Below are 20707 nucleotides of genomic sequence, written 5' to 3'. Positions count from 1 at the left end.
ACAGAATTATAATTGCTAGAATGATTTTCAGTCTCCGGTAGGAGCGGAACTTGAAAAAGAATCACATTTTAAAAATAAATATAATTAAGATGTACAGCTGTCGCCGTTTTTCGCATTCGCTTCCAACGTTTGCGATCATTCCAGTCATCTGCATATAGACCCTACATTCCGTTGCACCATCTTGTCTCCACGATTTTCTTCTTTTTTTTTTTTCTTGTAGTGAGTATCCGTTTCGGATGCTGGCGACTATCATGGCAATCTGTATTTTGCAAACTGCTGCAGCTTGCGAGGTATTCGATTGGTATCCTTGTCAGAATAGGATGTCTTCAGTATTCGAAGATAAATTTCGAAAGCCTCAATTTTCTTGCAGGTAGCGTCTGTGAAAGTCCACGACTCAACTCCGTACAACAGTATACGAAAGATATATCATCGTAGTAACCTGATTTTTATGGGTACTGATAAATCATGGCATTTGAATAGCTTAGCCATTTTTTGAAATGCAATATTACTTTTTTCACTTCATCTGATGTGATTGGTAAGTGGTCATTACATAATATATAGAACGAAGGTTGTTCGGACCTATTATCATCAAGGAGTTCTTGTATGTATTTGGTCCATATGAATGTTTCTTGATTTTTTCTGTGATGATGTTCCTCTGTTGATCTTGCAGTTTTCTATCTGTGTTGGATTTTTGAAGACCAGCTGCTTGTTTTATCTTTTTATGCTTATTAAATGTATCGTGTTTTTGTTCGAACAACTCTATCTCTTTACACTGTGTTTTTAACCACTTTTCTTTGGACTTTAGTATTGCGGTTCTTATCTTTTCCTCTTCTCTTCATTTTTTTATTAGATGTGTTTCTCTGATCTTGTTAAAGGTTTCACGTATATTCTGGAATGATTCTTCTGGATCATATGTTTACTTCATGTTACTTAGCTTTTTTGAAAGAATCCGTGCGACTGTCTCCTTTGTTTTCTTATCTTTTAGTAGTCTCATATAACATTTTTTGTTAATATTCTTTTTTGTAATGATCTTTTTGGTCTTCCCATTTTCTTGTTGTTTGTGAGGATCCACTGTAGTATTTTCTTTGACCATCTTTGGTTATTAATTCTTTCGACATGGCCATACCATTTCAGCCTTTTGCATTCTTTAGTTTCTATGATATCAATGTATATGTCCAGACGTTCTCTGATTGCAGTATTCCTTACTCTATCTTTTCTAGTGATTTGGCCAACATCTACGCCAATAATTCATTTCCATTACCTTTATTTTGGATGTTTTTTTTATTTATTTTCTAAAGCTCTGAACCACAATACTTTCTGTGATACCGTTTATATCCTACTTTTTGTGATCCGAGTGATGTGATTATTCCCGAGTATACAATTCAGTTGACGTATTGCTGAATTAGTTAGACCAATTCTAGTAGCTTCTTTTGTATTTCGACCATCATCGTTTGTAATGCTTACACCGAGATATTTATTTATAACTATCAGTATTTTCGATTTGTGTGCCCCTTAGTTCTAAGTGCCTTCTTTCACCGCATACTACTACATACTCTGTTTTTGATGGATTAATTAATAAATCCTACTTAGTATATTCCTCATCTATTTTTCGCAACAACCAGTGGATATCATCTTGATCTTCTGCAAGTATTACTTGGTCATCTGCAAAATATTGTCGCACAATTTATGATCTCCAATTTGAACGCCCATAGGTTCACATTTTCGTTTACAAATATCCCAAACCCCCTCTACATAAATTTTAAAGAGCGTAGGTACAATTCAGTAGCCTTGGCGAAGTCCTTTGGTCACATGTTTCTTGTATTTGTCCAGGTTTGTTCAATCTTTATTGAACTCGTCATATCTTCGTACAACTCCCTCATAGCATTAATGTAAATCGGTGTAATTTTTTGTCTTCTAGCACCTGCCACAGCTTGGCTAATGGGACACTGTCATACGCCTTTTGATGATCAATTAATACCATGTGTGTATCCACATTGTGTTCCAAGCGCATTTCTATTGCCTGTTTTAGACAGAACACTTTGTCTATGCAAGAACCACCAATACGAAAGCCACTCTGATCTTCAGCGTCTTTCCAACAATCTTCAATTCGGCTTTTAATTATCTTTCCTTACATTCTACAAATTGAGTTGGTTGCACTAAACCCTCAGTAGTTCTGACAATCCTTTCTATCGCCTTTATTTCTGTACGGATTGCTGATATATGCAGTTTTCCATTCTGGTGGTAGCTCTTCACCTCTCAAGAATAAATTAAAGATATAAGCCAAGAGCTGAAATAGTTGGTCAGGGTCATATTTAATCAGTTCTGTGGGTACTTCTTCGGTTCTGGAGTCTTCCCATTTTTCATAACGTTGGTGTGTTTCATTTTCTTTCTTTACGAAAAAAATATTATATTTTTCGTAGCTATCTTGGATTTCTGCTTAATCTTCTATCAGCATTTCTTCATAATATTCCAGCTATAATTCAGGGGATATTAGAGTTAACCTACTGCATTCTTTTTGATCTGTTCTACTACCTCTAATTGTTTTTCAGGCTTCTTTACTTCTGAAGTGCCCATACGATTTTCTACGTAATCGCAGACTTTATTCCACATATCATTATTGGCTTTATTTGCCTCTTTTTAGAGTCATGGAGGCATATTATCATATTTCTCTGGATTTAGGCAATAATCTGGTTATTTGTAACGAAAACTTTTAACAAGGAAGGCTCTTTATAATTGTATCCATGCAAATGGTAGCTTTAGTGTGAAAATAAATGGAGGTAAACGAGAAAAAATTAATTGTAAAATCTCTGGAACGCTCTGGTGAAAAAGGTCTTCTTTACATTTATGCAGGTTTGATTTCACAGCGACAATATGCTTATATGTAATGTATGTACATACTATAAGTTACTCAATACAAATAATTGCTGTCAAATCCCTAGAGAGAACAGGATAATAAAACCATTACATTATGAATGAAGGTTAAACAAGATATAAATTTACTTCTTTATTTTTGACAATATAATTTATCTACACCATCAACACATCTGATATTATTAAAATATTATAGGTTTTTTTTTAACAAAAAATTGGGATATTTGTATCAAGGTACCACTTTCCACTGAATACTTCATAAGCTGTAAAATTTAAATATGCATCACCCGATCGACGAATCCGCCTGAGTTTCTAAAATTTTGGATTTCCTAATTATTACTTAAATAATTAATAATTTATTGCCACCGATGAGTATGCGCAGAAAAATCCCAGTAACATTACTATCCCGCCACACAACTTTTGTTATTGACAATCAGAACCGAGTGAACCAAACAAGAGAAGCAGCGGAACAAATGGTATGGTGCTAGTCGCTTTGGATCCTCATTAGCGGTCATCAAGTCGGTCTTGACAATGAACATGAATTTTTGTATTTTTAATTGAGAAGTGTGCCTTGGAAGTGATGGAAAACTTGGTGTTTATTGTGTTGTGTGCAGCCTCTATTATCTGTGGTTCCGGATTTTCATATGCTTATGAAGATTATGAAAGTAAGTTTAGATATTTTTGCGACCAAAAATGACTTTGTAGGGGTTATCGTCTTCGAGATAAACAACTTGGTTTTTAAAAATTGTTTCTTTGAAAAATATGTAAAGTATACGAAGTGATAGTAATTAATCAGTAGTAATCTATTACATTTTTCGGTTTGATATAACATTAATATATACTGCAAATAAGTATTTATGATTCTTTTTGGTAGTTCAATACAAAAATATTGTTTAAACATATTTTTTTAGACAGGCTTCTATCTAAACAACAACGGAAACAACTTGTGGGCCTTGGGGATTTACAACGAATGCGTCTGTCACTTTAAATTATTTTTAGAAATGTTAAATGAATCCATTTCAAACAAAAAAACTATTAAAATGAACCATTTAATTTAATCTGCTGATATTTTTGTTAGAAACGCTTTTCCTATAAAACTATAGTTTCGTGAAAGTTATTTGTGGTGTTCGGTATATTCCGTAGAATTTACCTTTAGTTTCATTGCAATTTGTTGTCACTTAACATACTTCTTACTTCCTTTTAATTCATCTGTCACGCTCTAGCTGTACTGCTTTTAACCAACCCCTCCTGTCCTCATATCATTCATCATCCAGTGAGGATGTAGTGGCGGTGTACTATTCAATTGACTTACGTACATTTTTCTCTTTCTTGTACATGTTTTACTTTCGAGAATAAGCAATCAGTCATCTTCTTTATTTGTTCTGTCCATCGCGGTGCAGATCTTCCTTTAGTTATTTCTTGTAGGTACTGTACCCATCTGTATATTCCTATAACTCGAGAGAATCGATTCAAAAACCTAAAACTATTACTTTTCTGAAGAAACATTAAAGATTATTTTTCTGAAACCCTTTTGTTATAAACTGGTTAAATTTGCTTATTGTACATTTTTAATTTATTCATGATACGCAACATTTCAGTCCCATTAGTGCATATCGATGGCGTCACGACAAAAAGGCATAAGCGCCAAAATTTATAAATTTATGTTTTGGTATCAAAATAAAATACATTTTACGTCCTATCGACTATTAAAAGGACGCAGCTGTAAAAAATTCCAACTCGACTATAACAAGCTTTGAATTTTCTAACCGCCAAATGAGTTTCTTAAAAGGTGAGACACCGAAATCAGTAAGCGACAAGATCCGTAGTGGAAGGTGGTGCTTACGTCTTGGGTCTGAAAACGTGGTTATATCAATAAGGTAAACAATAATTTGAAATATTATTAATATTTAATGTTTTTACCAACCGCCATTTGGCCATTTGAAATACACTATGACTTAGATTTGCCATAAAAAAGTTACTACTTAACCGACTTAAATAAGGTTTGAACCTAAATAAAATATATATTGATTTTGTTGTATAGTTTTCTTTTTTTTTTTTAATTTTAAAGTTATATTTTGGTAGTAATATTATTTTAAAAAACTAACATTTGAATGGCGCTTACTCCTTTTTTTTAATGGTTTTTAGAATGGTTTCTCGGGGGCACAAAATAATGAATCTTGCATTGCAATCCATTTGGGAAGATCAGGAAAGCAATGTGCAGGAATCCTGCGGAAATAATGAAAACCATGGTTCATTTTTCACTGAAAATGAGGTCCTCAATGAAGCGCTAAAGCATGATGTTCTTTTAGAGCCTGTACTAAAAGACCATGAAGAAGAACTCCAAATGCCTAGTTCTGTTCTAGATGATGATGCCATTGTGGATTTCAGTTTTCCTCAAGTCTAAATTTGAATATTGACAGCCGTTTATTTTCGAATATTGATGAAACTGCCGAAGAAGAGACTGATTTATTAACCTGTGATAAAAAGCTTGTACCTTACTCAGATAGTGATGATAGTAGTAGTAATGCCGCAATAGTATTTAGTTCATTAGTTGATGATAAGATAGGTTGTAATGATTTTATACAACAAAATGATTCTTTAAACTCCGAATCAGATTCATCATCCTTGACATTATTTTTTAAAAATGAGACTGAAATTGACAGCATTAGTTCTAGCTCATCAACTGGTTCAATTTTCTGTTATATCGGTCCTTCGTTTCTATTAGTTTGTTTTGTTATTGATAAATGTTATTTTCTGTTATCAAATTTTGATTTGTATTTTATTTCTTTTAGTTTTATAATACAACTTACTTCGTTATCAATGTAGAAAGAATGGTACGTTTTAATAGTTTTTATTGTTTTTTACTTAATATAACGTGATAATTATATTAACTTTATTTTTGTATTTTTTTACACCAATATAACTCTAAGAAACTCATAAATATATTATTGTGTATTGTTTAATTTGTATTATTTTTACTTAATTGTTATGCTTTGAAATGAAAAGATTTATTCTCCATTTTTATTATAATTCCGTAAAATTAAAAGGCGTACAAGTTCCTAAGCGACATTTTTTGATCAAAATACTTTTTTCCAAATTAGGTAACCGCCTTTCAAAAAGGCTTAAACACCACAGAACCTAACATTAAAGTCGTAAGCACCAAAATGTTAAATATCTCATGTTTATAATAATTGTTTTATAACTAACATATGGTAAGTCAAAATGCCTCAGTTCGATAATAATAAAATGCCAAAAAAATGTAAAAAAAGAAATATTAAGCGATATTAAACGTTTTTTGTGTCTCCTGAAAAAAACTGTCAATGGCGCTTATGCCTTTCTGTCGTGACACCGTCGATATCAGTCATCATCAACTCTGTTGTCATATAATTCACGATGAACTAGTACCCATACCATTGTAACAATATTATGTTCAGCCAGTCTACAGAATTCTTCTCCGTATTCTCACTCTAACTTGGAGGCTGTCTTTGGGCTCTCGTTGTAAGAATCTTCTCAGTCCCCACAGGGAGCGACCCGATGGCTGATAAGGAATTTTCTATGGACACACACGAACACTCTGCTCAGTGGGAAATCAGAGATAGCCACACCAGAAATGGCTCATAATAGATTAAAAATGTACAGCAAGAAAAAAATAGAAATAAGTTATCTTCCAAGTTCAGAAATTAAAGTATAGCGGACGCGAACTCTTTTGTCGCATAAATATTGAGCCAGAAGGTATCCCAACAGAAACAAACTCTTCTATGTTATTATTAACAAATGCCTATCTGAAGCTCAAAAGAAGAGGATCAAGAAAGAGGCTGGGACGAGAACTAGAGAAAACTGCACAAAAATAGTACCGGAGCTGGTAAAACGTAAAGTAAAGGAGACCTCCAGAAAATACTATAACCACCTTACAACAAAGAGTCGCTAAATAAAACTAGAAACACTAAGGAGCAAGCTAGGTCATGCAGTCATGTCAAAAGCATACAATGTGGCACTAGTAAAGAGTTACTGTCCTGATACTCAATTATATCAGACTCATGTAGACCTGATCGTCTACAAATAAAAACAAGCAGTGAATGAGCCTACTATCGGAAGTAAAAATTTTCTGCAGTCAATAAAAGAATGTTTAACGTAGGGATCCTATGAGTACACTGTGCTGACGAGTATACCAAGAAATAAAGCATTGATATGGTGTTGACTATGAAAAGTCTGCGTCGGAGAACAGACTTGAATATAGTCGACTCCAATAATATAACTAGGTGACCCAAAGACTATAGCTATATCTCAGAGAACAAGACTAAGGAAAAGAAACTGCCTTACAAGTAAGCTTACAAGCCTTACCGAAACAAAATCAAGATCTTAAGACGAACGACTGGTTATTGAAAAGTCTTAAGATCGGGGAGGATGGATAAATCCTAGTCCTCTCGACCGACGAGGTCTCTTACAAAGTAGTGAGGGCTGGTCATTTTAAGGCGATTACAGACTTGAAAAGGCGTCCTTTAAGACTATCAGAGGCTTCGAGTCCTGCAGGCTAACTTCCAGCACAATAAAATAAGTCTGTTCGGCAGTCTGAAGCATGAGAAGGTTCGATGTATCTGTACTACAAGAGTCCTGGGTTTACTAGGGCTAAACAGGAGCTCTCTATGGCATTGTTGAAGAGCTTATATATAGCCGATCTGCCAAAGTCCCAAGAACTTTTATGATAGTCAAACGACCTACTAAAATACTACCGTTGATGAGTTTCTGTTCTAGGGATTTAACGACGGTAAAGTAAAGATAATAGAGAAAGGAAATATGAACAAGATAATTCTCGGATCAGCATACCTTTCATATGATAACTTTAAATAACCACCAACAAGGCCGATGGAATAGCTAGTGAGATATTGCAGGATAAATGGGACTGCAACTGATCATCGACTGTGATGTCCGATGTGAGGCAACAAAAACACCAATAAAAGAGATAAGTCATGGTTACAGTTTGTTATCGAATAATATTTAGACATACTAAATCTAGGAAATAAACAAACGTTCGTAGCTATACATCGAAATAAGGTAATTGATATAACAGTGATAGAAAAATTAAAAAAATAGCATGTGTCAGATGAGGTGTCTTGCTCAGACTATCGACACGTCTGTTTTGAAATAACAGGAAAGGAGCAGATTAAGAAAACTTATCGTAACCCTCGTAAAACAGACTTGAGAATATATCAAATACACCTAGAATATTGTTTGTTTAGGAATGAACAAATGACAATAAGGCATAAACTGGACGTGGCCTTGACTACCAAACAATTTAAAGGGGTTGTTACGTCGGTGCTCGAAGACATATGGATGGAGATAGTAAGAAATTCCAGCAGAAAAGTGCCTTGGTGGAATAGCAAACCTGAAAATCAAAGGACAGAAGTAGAATGAAAATTTAATTTTGCTAAAATACTGTAGAAATGTCATGGCTCCATAAAAAAACTCTTCAAGGATCTCCAGATAAGTATACCTTCTCTCCAGAATCAGATGAAAGTATTCAGAATGGTGATGAGACTTTGAAAGAACATTTCAAGGCACACTTTCCTGATTCTGAAACAACACAAATACTATTAGACACATAACACCACACTGGACTGGAAACTATGATTTTATGGAAAACTGACATAATAAAAAGCGTGGTAGATCAGGACAGAGTCTAATGGGCAACGAACTCATTCGAGCCATAAAAATCCTACACACACGTACAAATCATACAAAAAGGTATATCACCAACGCCTTTAAACAATATTATTTAGTCAGATACAGATTGATAAACTGTACTGGAGAAATAAGAAATAGTTAGCAAGTGACAAAATTTAAAAGGATTGAAAGTCATAGAAAAAAATGATATATAGAATAATCTCAGTGAAGATACTGGTAGCCAGCGAATACAAAAGAGGAAAAATATTACCTTAGATTAAATGAAAGAACAGTTAAATCAAAGAACAAATCTAAATGGAAAATAATTACTGAATAATTACTTCATCGTTAGACTGATGTGTATTAATAAAATCAACAAATTTTGGAAGACAATGCTCAGTATACATATTGAAGTTGCCATGCCTCACTTCTCATTCGAGCAAAATAAGGCTTTGAAATGACCGTAGATTTGTTATTTATATTTCACATTGTCTGGGCAATTTTGTTTATCAGAGGTAGAAAATCGTCATTACCTCTAAATAAAATAATGTAAAGTATTTTTCATCATTCGTGATAAAGCTTTGTTGGCTGTGATATGGTGTATTCTTAATGCACCACAACATGTGATTCTGTACAACTATTCTTCAGTGTATTTAGGGCATTTTTCCATTTGGACCTCTAAAGAGTTAAACTAAATTGTACACAGATTTTGAAGTTTAAAAATCATTAAAAAAATTGTTTCCAATGGAGACTAGATGCTAAGTTATTTAGAAGTAATTTATCATAAAATAATCAATTTATTTATCATACATTACATATACATTACATAAAATAATCAATTTATCAAAATAATAATAAAATAATAATAATGGGAGACTTTAACGCCAAAATTGGAAGTAAGATTGAAGACTCTGAAAGCAAGATTGGAAATTTTGGATTCGGCACAAGAAACACAAGAAATAAAAATAGATGTCTTTAAACTAAGAACAAAAGAAGAGCAATTCCGAAGGGTCTTAGCGGATAAGTTCGAATCTGATCCTTCACATAATCAAGATCAAATTGACGAGATTAATAAAAACGTAAATAAAAACCTTCTCGCAGCAGGACTACAGGTAGCAAAGAAAACAAGGGCTAAAGAAGACAAAATAAGCAATGAAACTAAACAGCTAATGACGGAAAGAAGACAACTACTAGCGCAAAACAAACGCTATACTCAAGAATACAGAGAACTCAATAAAACAATTAGAAAAGAACTAAAAGGCGATATACAAAAATGGAACGAGAACTTAATAGAGCGAGTCATTGAAAACAACAGAGGCTTAAAATGTAAAGGACAAATATAAAATAACAAATATTGTCGAAGATTTCTACACATCCTTGTACAGCTCTAATCAAACAACAAAGGAGAAGGTCAAAAGAAAAATAAAAAACGTGGGATCAGAAGTACTACCAAATATAAAGGGATTCGAAATAGAAAGAGCTTTAAAAGAGCTAAAAAATAATAAAGCTCCAGGACACGACGGTATAATTGCCGAGCTCTTGAAAACAAGCAAGACATTAACAATTCCTGTACTAACAGAGCTATTTAATAGATGTCTCCATAATAGCAAGATCCCTAAAGACTGGAACGAGAGTCTAGTAATACTCCTACACAAAAAAGGGGACAAATGTGATATACAGAATTATAGACCTATATCGTTGCTCAGTCAAGTATACAAACTATTTATGAGAATTATTAACAACCGGTTAACCTACAAAATGGACAATTACCAACCGGTTGAACAGGCTTGCTTCCGCAAAGGATATAGTACATCACACCATCTGCTGACAATGAGAACATTGATAGAGAAGGCAAATGAATACCAACTACCCGTATTTCTTGCCTTCGTCGACTATGAAAAGGCGTTTGATAGTATCGAGATGTGGGCCATAGAACAAGCTATTAATAATTGTAGAATAGATTCGACATATAGGCAACTAATACATAATATATATGAAAATGCAACTATGATAGTACAGCTAGACGAAAATACAAGTCCAATCCCCATTAAGAGAGGAGTGAGACTAGGAGACGTAATATCGCCAAAGCTTTTCAACCTAGCCCTAGAAGACGTCTTCAAAACTACAAATTGGTCAACCTATGGCATTAACGTTAATGGCAACAAGTTAAACCACCTTAGATTCGCTGACGACATAGTGATTATAGCGAGCACATTCGAGGAACTGCAAATTATGATGGGGGAACTAGCAGCCAGCTCACAATACGTCGGCCTAAAAATGAATATGAAAAAAACAAAAATATTGACAAACACAGATGACCCCAGACGTATAACTATAAATGGCAGTGAGATAGAACAAATCCAGGAATATATCTACCTTGGCCAAATCCTGAGACTTGACAAAGAACACCAAAGTGCGGAAATTACTAGAAGTTCAAGACTAGCATGGGCAGGATTTGGAAAACTTAGTTGGATACTTAAGAACCGCAAAATACCCCAATACTTGAGGAGCAAAGTGTTCAACCAATGCATCCTTCCTATCATGACATATGAATGTCAAACCTGGACCCTAACCAAGGCAAACATGAATAAACTGGCCACAACAGAAAGAACAACGGAAAGAGCAATGTTAGGTATACGACTGTCAGATAAAAAGAGGAACGACTGGGTAAGATCCAAAACAAAAGTCGAGGACATAGCAACAAAAATTGCCAAATTTGCGGGCCACACTGCTAGACAAAACGACCAACGTTGGAATACTACAATACAACATTGGAGATCTTACGAAAGTAAACGACCAAGAGGAAGACCACAGATGAGATGGGTTGATGACATTAAAAGAATAGCCAAAAAAAATTGGAAATATGTTGCTCAGGATAGAGACCGATGGAAGGAGTTGGGAGAGGCCTATGTCCAAACATGGACGACAGAAGGCTAAGAAGAAGAAGAAATTTATTATAAAATGATTTTTTTTTTTTTTCGAAAACTGTTTTTACATTCGTTAGATAACTTAAACAAAGAAGTGTATAGTATACAACGCTTTACTCTCGTCGTGTCTATATATTTTAAGTATTTTGTCGTAAATGGTATAAAAATTACGTATCTCTTCTTTTAACATTGTTTTTGTTTGCGAGAATCTGTGTCGATGATTTCGTCGTAATACGTCATCAGTCTAGTGATTATAACCAGTTAATGACTACTTATAATAACAACTGAAATCAATAGAAATAGAAATCTTAATTGCTCTAAAGAGATTTCTACTTATCATTCTATCTTTAGGAGTCCCGTTATAAATTTCATTGTGGCGAAAAAATGTGTAAGATGGTCAAGTGCATATTTTGTACCAAGTCTACCTACTCAAACCAGTTCTAAACTGCCTTATTTATGTTTTAAATTATATTTGTTTTGAGCTAAAGTTGTTGGTACATTGTTTTCTGCTGGTTAAGGGTCAATCAACTGACTATATACTTATTGTTTGTTACCAATACTGTTTTTGGCCAAATTTAACTCAATTCTTTTATTTGTCTTCGACCAATGAGGTAAAGGTATATGGTTCTCCATATTTTTCTCTCTATAGCGTCTATTTTTGGCTTGTCTTCAGATTTTTCCAAAGGCTTTTATGTGCAATTTGAGCTATATAACTTCTTTTCTTATGTTCCAATAATTCGTTTATTATTGTTGGTACTATTGTGTTGGTGTTGTTGTTGGTCAATCAACTGTTTATGTTAGGTTACTTGTTGTTGTTTGTTACCAATAGATTGTTTTTCAAGTATAACTTAATTATCATTTGTATTTTACCGATAAAATAAAGGTAATTGGTTCGTTGCATCCTTTTCTATTCATAGTTTTAATTTAAATGTTTTAAGTCAGCTTATTCTGTGTTGTATGTACCAGTAGGATATATTTCGAAGAATGTTGACGTTTTGTAGGATGTGGTACAACTGACTTCTTTTTATTGAACTAATCATCTATTTTATAGAGTTGTTTTTGTTAATTTGTTACTTAATTATTGCAAAAATAGTTTCAAATATCGATTCTTTTGAAAAGCATTAATAACTTTTCTAGAAATGGACAAAAAACTTGATTTTACCTGAGACTAAAGGCCGGTTTTCACGCTACGTCTTATTGTACGTTTTGTTGGATAGGACAAATCCTATACAATAAAACGTGGCATGTAAGCAGCAAAACGTACGTCTTGTGGAATCGAAATGAAATCTAAGGTCAGATCGTAGAAATGATGGGAGAAGCATAGTTTTGCGAGAACTGATAGGATAAAACGTTACGTGAAAATACATCTTCAGACAAGTCGTCCGATCTTGACTTATTTGACGACTAGTTCCACTGCAGTTCGTTTCATTTTTCCCAAAAAAAGCCTAATAATGTCAGATTTGCGGCAATGCACCCACGATTTTCTCGGGGAATTTATTAGAAAACGGAAGGAAAAACGTAGTGTGTATACACTAGACAAAACGTACATTTTGTTGTACGTTTTATATGACCCACAAAACGTACAATAAGACGTAGTGTGAAAACGGGCTTTAAGGACAATATCACAAATACTCAGCTTTAAAAATTTCAAGAAGTTTATTTATTAATAAATTATTACAAAATTGAAACTGTTTATCTCAAAAAGTTTTCATCTACAACGTTATTATGGGTAAACTATTAGGTCTACATGAATTCTAAAAGCACCAAATTAAGGAAAAGGGATTATTTTGCCATAGGTTGAATTTCTGGTGGAGTACCTAGTCATGATTAGGTATTGCTGTAAAAACATGTAGGTGTTTACGAATTAAGCAAACAGTTTCTAAAATATATAAAGAGGAAAGAGTTAAAATCACGTGATTTTTGAAGTAGCTTCCAAAAAGGAAGACCATATCGAAGATGAGAATCGAACAAAGAAAAATATGTTATTTTGGAAGATGCTAAATTGTTTTCCTTCGAAACAGATCTTATTGCATAGCAGGCTGAGGCTAGTTTCTTACTGAACAAATCGATATGAAGGAAGCATTTAAGGTTGCTGTCTATAAAAATACCAAGAAATTTTACAGAATCAACGATACTGATCCGGCTGTTATTAAGAAGCAAGGGTTGAAGAGCTCCTTTATAGGATAATGCTATTGTCTTATCCACGTTAAAGGAGAGTAAATTAGAGTCGGACCAGGTTTTTTTTAAGTAGATCAGAAGTTATAGTTGCATGAAGAGTTGCAATATTAAAGTTCCTTCAGGTGATACTGCTATTATCAGGAAAAAGAAAAAAATTTCCATCGATTTTTAAGTTAGTGATGCCATTTTTAAAGATAAGGAAAAGTAGAGGACCCAGTACTGAATCTTGTGGTACAACACATACAATGATTTTGTGTCTAGAGTCAGTATCATTGGTTCTAACTAGTTGTTTTCTATTCCTCAAGATTGGAACCAATTCAAAGAAATACCTTGAATTCCATAGAAATTTACTTTTTTTATCAAAATGTTGTGATTTACACAATCAAAAGCTTTGGCATAGTCACAAAAAACTTTGTGATAAAATGTTTTCAACGAGAAAGGACTTAAGTCGGGCTTTTATAAGTCTCTCAATAATTTTGGATAGGACCGGTAGTAAGGCTTCTTGTTCTTCTTATTCCTTCTTGTCTGTAGGCTTTAAAACCTGTTTCTTCTTCAATATTAGCCTCCTAAATTGTTTAAATTATCGCACCATCGTTTTCTTGGTCTGCCAATACTTCTTCGTTCATTTGGTGACTTATCTTATGCTATTCGTACTATCCTATCCTCTGCTATTCTACTGATGTGTCCACTCTTGTTTCCGTTTTGTCAACCATCCATTTATGTCTTCTATACTGCATGCTCTTCTTATGTTTTCGCTTCTCTCCCTATCCAACAGACTTTTCCCTGATATTCGTCAAAGTATTTTCATCTCTGTTGTTTCCAATAGTCGTCTCGTTTTAGATGTATCAGGTCTTGTCTCCGCCGTGTATGTTAATATAGGTCTAATTGCTGCTTTATAGATTCTTGTTTTTGTGTCTTGTCTTAGGTGTTTGTTCTTCCAGATTGTGTCATTAAGAGATGCCACCGCTTTACTGCAGTAATGCAATAGGTCTATAGTTGCAGACATTCGATTTGTCACCACCCTTATGAAGAGGAATAATAATGGCTGTCTTTAGGCACTCCGGAAATATGCCTTTTTCATACTACTGATTACTTGATACTACTGATTGTTTTTATCAGTTCAGATTTATCAACTGGGCTTACAAAGAATGAATTCGAGACCTTTTTTGAATTGGGGAAATAGAAAATAGGATCTTGTTGTGGCAAAATAGTTGATGTTATATTTTTACTAACATTAACGAAGTATTCATTGAGATTTTCAGGGTTTGGAAGAGAAAATATGACATCATAAACTTCAAAAAAAAAATTAAACAAAGTGCAGGTCTTCTATTTAATTACAAATTATATAACAACCTTTTTAAAATCACATCTTTTTCAAAAACAGCAACTGTCTTAAAAAAATTGCTTTTCTGCGACTTATACCTAACACATAATCACATATTATGTTGAACCCATGAAAATCGTGTTTTTATTGTAGCGTATAAATAATAGCCAATAAATAAAAAAGTAAAAATATACAATGATCCATTCTTAGAAAAAATGACCTTCTATTTTTGATTCGTCAGTGTTACCTCATTGTGCATTATTATTACAAGAAAATATAAATCCAAATATGGCAAATATGGCATTTAAACGATCAATTAGAAAAAAAGTATTTGTATATTATTAATTTTGTTATTTTTTAATACAAAATGAATGTACAAAATCTGAAGACTTTTCCTTAAATATGATGTTATTTACATTCATGCATTTTTAATTTTTGTTTTATCTAAAAGTTTATAATATTATAGTATAAATAAACATCACTATCAAATAATGGCCATTTTGATCCAAGACAGTTTTAATGAAAGTATACTGCGCTCCAAAATTTACGCATAATTTTAAAATTCTTATTTTGAGTTGTAATGAAAAAATTTTTGTTTGTTCTTTTCTGCTTTATGGTTGTTTTAGAACATTTTAAATAAAAAACTTTTCTTTTTTTATAAAAAATGTATTGAAATTAACAATATAACATCATAAATCTAAATATCTAAACAAACAACTGATCTAAACAAACTAAGATTATAAATTAATGACGAAATTGAAATTTTTATGAAGAAAATACTAGTACCATGTACTAGTATCGAGTATTGCCTCTTTGGCATTTATTACTGCTTGACAACGATCTCTAATACTGAGAATAATCGTTCTGATTTCTTCTTGATCAATTTGATCCCAAATTTCAACCAACCGCAAAAACAGTTCATCTAATGTGTTTGGTGCATTAAGTAGTTGTCGTAGTCGTCTGCCGATGATGTCCCAAACATGTTGTATTGGCAAGAATTTCAACCTCCTGACGATACTACTGCACAATTCTTGCCGTGTGTGGCCTGGCATTATCTTGCATAAGCATGAAATTATCCCCAATAAATGGTGCAAATGGCACGACATCCTCTTCTAAAATGTCTCTTATATACCTCTGCGATGTAAGCCGATCGCGATCTATTCTAACTAATTCCGTACGAGCCTCTAAATTAATCCCACCCCACACCATTACCGAGCCGCCGCCATACTGTACAGTCCCTACGGTGTTACACTATGCGTAGCGTTCCCCAGGCCTTCTATACACTCGGTTTCTCCTGTCATCAGAAAAAAGACAGTACCTGCATTCATTGGTAAACAATATTCTTCCCCAATCGTCATTATTCCAATCAACATGTTCACGAGCAAAATGTAATCTTTGCCTTCTATGGTCTCTGGTCAGTAATGGGCCAATTGGTGCCCTTCCAGGGTGTAGGTCGTTTTCGGCAAGTCTTCTTCTAATCGTATTTTGGCTGATTCTAAAGTTATAACGATCCAAAAATTCATTTTGTAGAGAAGTACTGGTAACAAACCTTTGTCTCAGTGAACGAAGTGTCAAAAACCGGTCTTGATTAGGAGTTGTAACCCTTCTACGGCCTTGACCGAGTCTTTTCGAGTTACTTCCAGTAACAGAAAAATGTGTTAACACTATTGAAATGGTTGACTGGGTGACGTTAAAACGTTCAGCGAGTTCTACTTGAGTGTATTCTTGTTCGCGAAGAGTAACGATTCTAATACAGTCACTTTCTGACAAATTTCGATTTTCTTGCTGCTGGTGGTTCATTTTAAAGAAAAAACACTTAATAAACTTGAAAAACCCCTTTAAACGTTCAGCACAACGTAATCCAACCCAACTAAATTCGAAATAAAATGAAGCACAATTAGCATGTTATTAATTTTTTTGCAAAAAATGGTAAAAACATCAGCGTTTTTTACCGTTTTTTCAAAAAATTTTACAATATACCGGGGGTAACAATAATATATTAGCACAAAAATCGAAACATTAAAATTATTTGATTTACCAGGGTTTTTAAAATTATGCGTTAATTTTGGAGCGCAGTGTATTTCAAAGATTTATTTTGAAAAATGTGGTAGTGGACTGACTCAGAAGTTTTGATTATTAAGGGGAGTTGAAACAATTATCAGAAACTGATTTCGACGTTCAAAAACTGAGACAGAAACAAAGGTGTCTGACTTTAAAAGTGATATAGTCATTACAGTGAATAGTCTTCTTTTTTTTTTTTCTTCATTTCATGGTTTAGACATTTATTGTATCTAAAAAGCAACGTGAAAATAATATATAAATTCGAAGAAAGAATGAGACAGAAATTAATAAAATACACAGAAATATAGTAAAGAGACTAATAAGAAAAGCGAAAACAAACAAGATTCGAAAACATTCGAAAACAAACAGTTCGAATGAATTTGTAGGAGAATTGAATGATAGTTTTGCAAATGATAATAAACAGTCCGGAAATACGGTGTCTAAATAAAAAAAATTGTTGTTGAGTTATGATTCACCCACCATTTGTTGTTGAGTTATGATTCTTGCTGGTTAAGAAGGTTCCACACGCTCCACAAGAAGAAAGATTACATTAAAATATACGTACTTACTTACTTACTTCATCCACTGAGTTTCAACATATAGGAAAAGGTTACCTTACAGTAAGTTTCAGCCAAAAATATAGTAGTCTTTTAGCTAATACCATTTTCCTGACTTCCACCATCTTTTTAGAGCAAAGTTTGGAAAAGAGGAGAGGATATAACCCAGATATCTGTTTCTCAAGTAATTAACTCGAAAACCGATGTACCAAAGTAGTATATGGCCCCATACCAAAAACTCAGCATAGATCAATTGGTATAAATATCCTTCCAATTGTCAGACCACAAAAGGAGATTTAGCTTCAAAAAGGCAAACTGGCAAAAGTATGCATACATGGTAAATTCTGAGCTGCTACGTCTTGAACCAAAAGTAGAGAACTACGAAAAATTTGTAGAGGTACTCAAAAATGTGTCTAGAAAGCTATTCCCAGAGGATGTAGACAATAATATGTTCCTGAGATGTCTCCGGGAACATATCCGTTCTCACTAGTTCCAAAAAACTAATGAGAACATACGAAACCCTCTATTCCACTGATTCTTTTAGTCAAAAAACGATTGACTGCGGAGCAGTACTACTCCAACAGCTAAGTCAAACCAGACAGGAAAAGTGGATCGAGACTCTGGAAAAAATAGACATGACACAAAGTAGCAAAATAGCATGAAAAATTGTAAAAAAACTTAGCTGTGATCCAAAAGAATATAAACCACCTGGCAAGGTTACAGCAAACCAAGTCGCTGCTCATCTCCTTATGAATTGAAGAACTACGAACCGATATAAGTACCCAAACACTGGAAGAAGATTGGATTCGGAGACAAACCATCTAGGAACTCCTTTTACACTAAAAGAACTCAACGACGGTATGAAAAGACGGGTTAAAACAGGCTTAAAATAGCTGCAGTTGTGGATAATATATGCAGTAAACAAATAAAGCATCTAAGCCAAGGAGCAAAAAACTGGATTTGGCAACTTTATAACACGTGCTGCAAAGACTGCGAAATTCAAAAATCATGGAGGAAATCTAAAGTAATACCCTTATTAAAACCAGGAAAGGTCCCAGAAACTCACAGTAGCTACAGACCTGTTTCGCTATTGTGTCACTTTTTCAAACTATACGAGAGACTCATACTCCAGAATAGACAAAAATGTCGACAAGCACCTCATCCCATAACAAGGAGGATTCAGACCCGGCAAATCTTGCACTGGTCAAGTCCTCACACTAACGAATTACATTGAAGAGGGCTTTGAAGAAAAACTTATAACAGGGGCTGCTTTGGTAGATTTGATAGCAGCCTATGACACAGTAAGGCACAAAATATTGCTCCGCAAATAATACGACATTCTCCACCATCTGAGTAAGGTCGTATATTCCTTACTGCAAAACAGACGTTTTTTCGTTATGTTGGAGGGTAAAGTAAGTAGGTCGAGAGTTCAAAAAAACGGCCTCCCACTGCTCTTCAATATATACACAAACGACCAACCTACACCGACTGAAACTAAGTACTTCCTCTATGCGGACGATCTTGCACTATGTGCTCAGGGAATTGTTTTTGAAGAAGTGGAGGAAAAAAATCGGTTGCCTGTAAAGTCGGTTTTACGGGCGAAGATTTTACGTGACAACGTCTTTTTCTCGGTAGAATATTTATTGATATGAATATTATTAAATTGCACAATAGGAACAAGGAATTGCCGCTATAAACTCAGTTTCTCAACTTTTGTGTCAATCTAACAATTAATCAATCAATCATAGTTTACGATAATGAAATATTAGTGTACAATTATTTACCTTTATTGTTGTAGTTGTTGTAAATGACGAATCTACTCACGAATTGAAGACAAATCTCACGATCTCACGATTAAGGTCTTACATCTTACGATTTTTAAATTTTTTTTAAATTTCAAGTGTTTCTAATAAAATGCATGGGAGGAAATCAGCTTTTTTTAGATTGTCACCTTGAAATATCCATAAATTGACTGTATTTTTGTATCAAAGTGGGCTACTCCAATTAACTCAATTAATATACACAAAATAATATAAACAAAGCTTAAAAGGTTCTTTATGCTTTGAAAGTAGTTTATAAACAACTGAATTGTAATGTATATTTTACCACCTTTAATAAATATGAAGTATAGACTAAATTTTGTGTAAAGAACAAACATTCAACAGACCTAATAGTAAAAACATATTGATTTAAGTGTGAATTTGAGATAATGTGCTGACAAAATGATAAATCCTAAGAAAACAAAATTATGTTTTTATGTATATTCATTATACTTAATACTCTTGGGTAAAATACCTCATATCATATATGTCTTTAGACACAGTTAATAATTTTCATTGAAGTTTAAACTATAAAGAATGTTTATAATCATTGCTCAATATTAAATGGATAAATCCATAGCAATATTATAAAAGAATATAGGTCCCTAGGTAATTTCCTAAAATTATATCTGATACTGGTGGTTCCCCCTAAAATAGGACACTGTAAGTACTCCACATTTTCACTACAGACACAGCTGACGATACTTTCAACGATTTTCAACTTTAGCGATTCAACGCGCCTAATTCTCTAGTGCCGCGCGCAGCGGACCGATCATGTTTGAGTGGGAGAGAGGCGCAAGGCATTCGCCGGTCCGGCGGGCCTCTCTCTCGTTCGGTGACTCACTGTAACAGACGTGAGCGGGCGTTACACTTTTTCTTAAATGACTCCGAGCCACAACCTAATTTAAGACGTTGTCACGTCAAAAACTCGAAACTGCCTTAAAAACAATGAAAGCGTACTACCTGCAGAATTCCCTGTGACCCAATCCCTCTAAGACCCAAGTCTGCGCCTGACACCTTCGCGCAAAGAAAGCCAAGCGATAACTCTAAATTGCATGGAATGGTAATACATTAGAACATACAAACAAACCTATATATCTTGGAGTAACTCTGGACCGGTTCCTCACCTACATACAACATTGCATAAAAACGAGAGGGAAAGTAACAACTAGGAACAGCATACTCAGAAAGCTAACGGGAAGTAAATGGGGTGCACGTCCTAGTGTTTTAAGAACAACGGCACAGAGACTGTGTTTCTTAACTGCTGAATATGCGTGCCCCGTTTAGGGCAGATCTGTTCACACCAAA

The 20707-nt window shown here is 34.0% G+C and overlaps 1 protein-coding gene across 1 annotated transcript in view; it reads left to right on the top strand.

The window, feature by feature from the left end:
• Positions 1-3293: 3293 nt before the first annotated feature.
• LOC140437781 (trypsin-1-like) overlaps positions 3294-20707 on the top strand; it is a 39159-nt gene continuing 21745 nt past the window's right edge. The window contains exon 1 of the mRNA XM_072527505.1: positions 3294-3536. Within this exon, the coding sequence (XP_072383606.1) occupies positions 3452-3536 (85 nt within the window). The 5' untranslated portion in view covers positions 3294-3451. The remainder of the gene's footprint in view (positions 3537-20707) is intronic.

This window comes from Diabrotica undecimpunctata, chromosome 3, assembly GCF_040954645.1.
Source record: "Diabrotica undecimpunctata isolate CICGRU chromosome 3, icDiaUnde3, whole genome shotgun sequence".
Classification (NCBI taxonomy): domain Eukaryota; kingdom Metazoa; phylum Arthropoda; class Insecta; order Coleoptera; family Chrysomelidae; genus Diabrotica; species Diabrotica undecimpunctata.
Note: the sequence above shows the minus strand (reverse complement) of the source record. Positions and strands in the feature narration are given on the sequence as shown.